General features: G+C 53.0%; 1 protein-coding gene across 2 annotated transcripts; it reads left to right on the forward strand.

The window, feature by feature from the left end:
• Nucleotides 1-6,679, forward strand: SNORC (secondary ossification center associated regulator of chondrocyte maturation). 2 transcript variants are annotated; one of them, XM_026041601.1, is made up of 3 exons: nt 1-221; nt 6,287-6,472; nt 6,569-6,679. In XM_026041601.1, exons 1-3 carry the CDS (start codon nt 149-151, stop codon nt 6,676-6,678), a joined length of 369 nt encoding a protein of 122 aa, XP_025897386.1. In that variant the 5' UTR covers nt 1-148; the 3' UTR covers nt 6,679. The 2 variants fall into 2 exon arrangements, with proteins under 2 accessions (XP_025897386.1, XP_025897387.1); XM_026041602.1 differs by having other exon boundaries at nt 6,290-6,472.
• Nucleotides 6,680-6,710: the final 31 nt, after the last annotated feature.

A 6,710-nucleotide genomic window follows, 5' to 3' on the forward strand; every position in this document is an offset into this window, starting at 1 on the left:
CACAGCTGCAAAGRGATTTTTGTCTTTTTATTTAATTTTTTTTGACCTGACTGGACAAAGTTTTGATTATACTGGTGAAATTGCCGAGTTGCTTAATACTTTGAAGGGTTTCTAAGAGCTGCTGCCGCCGCGGTGCCTGCAGCGAGCCATGCCTGGCCGAGGAGCCCTCCACCCGCTGCTGCTCGTGCTCTGCGCTGTCCTGCTCCCCGCTGCGCTCGCAGGTAAGGATCGGGCCTTGCGATTCGTGACCAACACCAGACAGGTCTTTGATTCTTCTGCCTCCTTCTCCCCTCGCCTGCCTCCGTCCTACTCTCTCTCTCTCTCTCTCTCTCTCTCTCTCCTATAAATATCTTACGTAGTTATTGAAATTGTAATGAGGGGTGTAAATAGAGCTTTGGAGTGTCACTGGCCTTGAGTAACAGTATATTCCCATCTTGGGACTATGTATCTGTTAGGAAAATGTTACAAATCCTTTGCAGTTTTTCCTAAACCATGAGCAATAGCACCTCCGGCAGCCCTGGTGCCCATAGGTGACAGCGAGGAGGAGGACGCGTCCCTGCTGTGATGGGACAGGCTGCAYGTCCGTGTTTGTCAGGAACACGCTACAGCTGCGGGACGCGCTGGGAGGCTCTCGGTGCTTCCTTCCCTGCTTCCCGTGACGGCCAAACTGCAGTGAGCCAGAAAGGAGATGGAGAAGGAAATAAGAAAACACCCAGGGAAGCCTTCAGCACAGTCAGAACCTGACTTGTACATCCAAACTGATTGTGTTTCCATGTGCAAGTAGGACCATAGAAGCGCTTGGCAACCCTAGGAAGGCGCTTTGGTGAAACCCAAGTACTGGGATGTTTTACATGTCACCAGAGCGAGGAGATGGGACGCTTAGTGTGAGATGCTTGTTCCATAGGCAGATTTTTAGGGCAGTTGGGGCTGATTGCAGCCTTCCCTGCTTGTGCTGTAGCACAGTTGCGCTGTCTTGAGRCGAGAGCCCAGTGAGAAGCAAAGGCGTCTAGTCTGCCAGGGCTTTACAGGTGAGGAAGAACCAGCTCCTAGCCCTGCTCCACAGCAGGGCCTGAATGTCAGGGACRAAAACCAACTTCAAAGCTTCTTTCTTGAAGCACCAGTAAGGCATGAACCAATGGCTTGTGCCAGCAGAAGGTTTTCCTTAAATCCCTGCCCTGGCTGCGAGGCTGCGGAGCGAGGCTGGCTCGCGGTTCCCTCGCGGTTTGCTCGTAGCGCCTCGCAGGAAGGTCCCAGCCAGCCCCGACCAAGGAAACAATTCCTTTCTGAATGAGTTTTCACAAAGTGAAATTCATCGCTGCACCCAGCAGCAATGTCTGCAGGCACAAAAACAGCATTACTGTGCTCCCCTCCCACATTCCCCTTTCAAGACACAGTCTTGCTGGGGAGCCTTTAAAGTACCTACGAAATGGACRCTTAGAAGTGGGTGTTTTCCTTCTCAGACACTGAGCTTTGATTTTTTTTCTTGTTTATTTCTTATTTAGTATAATGGGACATCTAAGCACACAGTGTCAGTGTGCAGCCTGTACTCACAGTGCCTGTGGCACTGCTCCTTCCCTAAACAGGTAAGGATTTTCCTTAATGCTCCACTTCCCCACACAGAGAGGGAGTCGTTCYTGGAGAAGCTGTGATCTGCTGCTGCTTGGAACAAAAGCTTCCCTCGGATTACCTGAAATTCCCTGTGCTGGGCATGTCCTCACTCTCGGAACCCTGTCAGCTTTGCTTATGTTTGCTGTAGGCCTGGGCTTTGCAGCCCTGGTTTGCATTAACCTGGTGCTCCCCTGCGTATCACTGTGCTCCTGAGCAGCATCCCATGTTCCTGTCCCTTCTTGCCAGGGGAGCGAGGGCCGTGAGCCCTTGAAGACCCTGGTGCAGACAGCTGCAATGCTCTGGGGCACGGGAGAGGCTCTGCTTTCTCCCACTTGCCTTGCAGAAGTCCAAGGCCCTCTAAGCTTCTTGTTCTCTGCTACCTCCTTGTAGGACCCTGGGACCAGGCGTGGTGTTAGCCCTTCCAGGAGCAGAGTGCTTTGCTTCTGCTGTGAAGAGTTCYTATCCCCATCCAGGGGCTTTTGGTCAGGGTGGAATTTTTTTCCTGCATTTCAGCCCATTAGAAGAGGAAATTTCCTGCCTTGCTCCAGCAGGGAAGGGAAGGGCGAGCAGGCAGCCTCACAGCCCCGTGTGTCCACAGGCGGCCCGGCCTCTCTGTAAACAAGTTTGTTTAACGCTCATGAGCAGTGCAGTGCCCCGGGCTGCTCCGCGCCTGCTCTTCCAGCCCTCACGGCTCCACAGGCCGCCCTTTGTGCTCCCGATGAAGGCCGCCTTTCATGCCCACGCTGGCCCTGTGCCCGTCGGGGCTACCTGCTGCTGGACAGCCCATCGCTGGCCAAGGAGTTCACCCAGCCCCTGCCCTTCGGTGTCAGCACCTCCTCCTTGCTAGTGCAGAGGCCTCTGAAGCAGCCCAGTGGAGCTGCTCTCGGGTGCAGGTGGTGGCAGCCGTGCAGATCTGAGGTCCTCTGTGACTCTTTCAGATATAGCACCCGAGGCTGCTGTTAACTGCTTAGGAGTCCAACAAAATGTGAAGAATGTGGCTGGCAGAAGCAGCCTCCCATTTTGGAGTGCTGCTGGGTTGTCCATCTTGACATGGCTTCTTGTCAGCTAGTTTCCTGGTTCCTAGTTCCTAGGTTCCTATGTGATTATGAAAAAAAGCACATCCAATTTATTGAGCTCTTTCCAATACCATGTTTGTCCAAGATAGGAAAACAACAGTCTTAGAACCTTAATTGTCCACATCATCTAGGTGCAATGGAAATTGCAGCCCCAGTTTAGGAGCTTTCTGCATATCTAAATCTTTCCTGCTTTCTTTTTTCCTCCCAACTGTCAGTGACAGAGCTGCAGTGCAGAGGGATGAAGAAGTGTCAATTTGGTCCTGAGAGCAAAACTAGTTTTCGATCACGTGGTGGGTTCAGAGTGCAGAGTGGAAACGAGTCTTTGTGAGGCCTGAGCTTCTGAATTTGGGCTCTATTTTGTATCCAAAGTCTGATGTGGGCTTGTGAGTGTCTTCATGTGAGCTGGTGTGGAGGTATGTTATATTCCAGTAGCAATTATCCTCCATATGAGCAGGAGATGGTATTTGTTACACGACGGGAAAAGACCTTGTGCAAGGACATCTATCTGTAGTGACTGATGCCTCTTTGTTCCCAGTAATAAAGAAGTTGTTAGAAAGTTTTATAGTTGAAATACTAGAAGAGAGAAGCAGTAAATCAGGYGAGAGCCGGGCACATTTGTTACTTGAGGTTGTTCAATCAGGTCTCTCCAGACACAGAACAGCTCTTAGCATTACTCACTTGCTAGGCACTGAGACTTCTTATAGGCTACCAGCATTGGGATCACCTCCTGGCTAAGGAGTTCACCTTTCCAGGAGTTCCAGGAGTTCACCTGGCTTTGAAGGTGGAGAGTTTGAGTCATAAAYTAGAGGAGACTTTTCCAAATTTACCTCTGACTCCTCTTGTAACAGGTATAAAATAAAACTGCAAAACTCTGTAGTAAGAAATAAAAGCACATGAGTTTTGAGGACTCAAGTTTTGGAAGTATCAAGTTAACTTGCAAATGGCTGTGACTGCACAGAGCGCAACATTCAGGTTATACTGTCACCCCTTGCCTCTTTCCTTGGCACGTGAGGTCTCCTGTTGACTTGTGTGAGGAAGAAAAGTGGTTATGGTGGCTATCTCCATCAGGGGACAAACGTCAGGTGACCATATCAGCCTACCTTGAATGTCCATGGGGAAGGTCTGTGTGTGGGGGGGGATACCTTTAAGGACCCTTGAAGCCGGATTAGCTTCAAGAGTTGCTGCCTGTGGAGGTCATGAGATTTTTGTCTTTTAACCACTGAGCATCTAAGGCATGAGCCACCTGCTCCTCACCAAGCAGGGAGATGGGAGGTGCACCAAGCTGCTTTAGAGCCATGTAACCAACTGTAGCCAACCGGGGCTCTTGAGGGAACATGTGCTCCCTCAACACAAGCCCAAATGATTTATTTGGGGCCTTTCTCTTGGCAGTGCTTTCTATCTTGCTCTTTCCCAGTGAAGGAGAGCTGTACTGGAGGTGATGTGACTCAGCAGCACTGGCCAYGGTGCAGGAGCTGCCCCTTCTCACAGTTAGGTGGAAAAGCCTGTGCTTTACGGTGTGTTTTCTCTTTCAGATGGTCACATCCTTCACACTTTTTAGGTCTGTTGGACTCTTGCATCACGTGCAGGCAAACTGAGCCCAGGAAGGAGAGTGAGCTGGGACACTTATGCTGAGAGTCGGCAGCAGCCCTGACACATCGGGGAGCAGTCTGGGCTTCCCTACCTTAAAAAAAAAAAAAAAATGATGCAAGGACAGTTGGGTGGCTGGTTGGGCTTTTTTCAAAAGAGTGGAAATGGGGGCATGCAAGGACAGGAGCTGTTGGTTTAGGAGGGGAAATCAAAGACAAGGCTTTTGGAAGGAGTGTTCCTAGTTGCACCCTCCCAGGCAGCAGCAGTTGGCTCTGGAGAGACCCACTGGCTGGCAGGCTTCCCTAGGGAGGTGCCTGCTTGGGGCTTTGCACCCCATCCTGCTGGAGCAAACAGGGAACCCTCTCAATAAGGCTTGGCCGAGCAGACGGCTCTTRGTATCATTCAGATATTGTTTTTAACCTTATCCTTGGTGCAGACACGTGGTTTAGCTGCTTGTTCTGAACTAAGCTGCAGTTGGTGAGTTGCTAGGAGAGAGTGAAAGGAGGTGTGTTTCCCTTGGTCACTGAGGTGCTGTTGAGCTAAAACCACAAGAACTTGGTACAGAAAACTCATGTTTAGCAGAGGCTGCTCTTTTTCTGAGAGCTGAAAGGTGGTTTTAATCGGGAGAGAAATCAACCAAACAGATCTAGAAGCCACCCAGGACTCGGTCCAGGTTTTAAAAAACACTGAGGTTGTAAACACACTAAACTGTTTCCTCTTTACTTGGCTATTAAACCGGGGCACAGAGCTTATTTTTGAAAGTTGCGATATTCTTGGGAAGTAGCTGCACCAGGAGCAGGAGAACCGTCCTTTGCCCATTGAGCCTGGCTAGAAAGGAGCCATCACAACACTGTTTGAAGGGGTGGTGTTCCTAGGCCCTTTGAGACCCATGTGTTGGGAAGAGCCTGTCCAGATCCTATCGCCGCCTTGGATGATTTCTGGYTGTTTGTCTGAGCTAACACCTTTCTGCCTGGTCAGATGTGGAGGCTACGCCTGGCTCTTTTGGCTTGGGAGAAAAAAACATTCTTGGGCAATGGAGCACTGACCTCCTCCCAGCACAGCCCCTTGCCAAGCGGGAACGGCTCCTCTGTTGGTGCTGGCCTTGTGTGTGTTGACACAGCGAGGAAGGGCAGAAGCAGAGTGTAGCTCTTCTCTATGGGGTATCTCCATTTGCCAAAGGAGCCTAGAAATGGGGCGTTGAGAGTGTTGGCTACATACCAGTCTGCCTAAACCAACAGTTTCCTCGTGCCACTGGTGCTAACTAAATAGTCCCAAATCTGCTCAATTCCTTTCCCTGTTGACTTAGCTACAATTTACCCACTAAATTCTGCATTTCCTCTTGATCCATCCTCCGGTGGCCAAACCACAGGATTTGTAGAAGAGGGATCCACAGCACTTTCTGGACGAGCCCGTTGGATGGGGCGTTGAGTCTGCAGTGCTGCTGGCCTGTCTCACAGGACGGAGCCAAGGGAGCCCTGCAGAGCTCTGGGGGACGGGTCTAGGAAGCCATCAATATTTGACTGTGTCTGACGCACCATGACCCTGGGTGTGGCTGACCTTCCACCCAGACCCAGTTTTGGGTGGCAGTGCCACCCATGCTGCCTATTGCCCTGGGCCCCACTATGTGCAGCCCTGTTTGCTCTGCCTCTTTCCCAGCCTGGAGAACCAAGGTGTCAGCCCAGCTGGGCCCTGGTGGCGGCCGCCCTTTGCTTTTGAACATTTTGTTTATTTTTTTAACTTTTCTCCACCCCAGTGTGACATTCCTGGCGGCTTCAGCAGAGAGCCGAGGAATGTCTCCTGCCCTGGCCCCGCTAACAAGCGGCGCATTGACGGGGAGGGCTCGCAGGCCTGAGCGCCCGCGCGCGGGGAGGCCGCAGCCCCGGCGGGAGCATCGCRCGGGAGGCAGCTCCGCTCTCACCGCGTGGGGAGCGGGGCTGGGTCCCCAAGGGCGTCCAGCCGCCGTCCCTCCGTCTGCCCCACGCAGCCGGTGGGACTCACGGCCACTTGTCTCCCAGCAGCGCAGCCACGGGGACCGCTGCCCACCGCGCTGTGGCAGGAGCCGCCTGAGCTGCCGTCGGGCGCCGGTCCCTTCGACGCTGCCGAGGCCACCACGGCCGGGCTGCCCCCTGCCTCCGCCATCCCACCGCGCACCGCCCAGCCCGAGGACACCACCCGCCTGCATCGTCTTGACGCCTCTGACGGTAGGGCGCGCGGGGAGGAGGGCGTGCAGCAGAGCAGGGCCCCCCTCTCAGGGCTGAGCAGAGGCCCCATGTTTGTCCTTTTGTGTTTCCCTACAGGGTCATTGGGGCCTGGAGCCATTGGCGCCATTGTCATCGCCTCCCTGCTGGGCACTTCGGTGCTGGTGGCCCTGGTCGTCATCACCCTGAGGAAGTTCTCGGCCTCCTGAAGCAATAAAGGCGTTTTGTCCCCCCCCACCGC

Source organism: Nothoprocta perdicaria, unplaced genomic scaffold, assembly GCF_003342845.1.
Source record: "Nothoprocta perdicaria isolate Ctin4 unplaced genomic scaffold, notPer1 scaffold_289, whole genome shotgun sequence".
Classification (NCBI taxonomy): domain Eukaryota; kingdom Metazoa; phylum Chordata; class Aves; order Tinamiformes; family Tinamidae; genus Nothoprocta; species Nothoprocta perdicaria.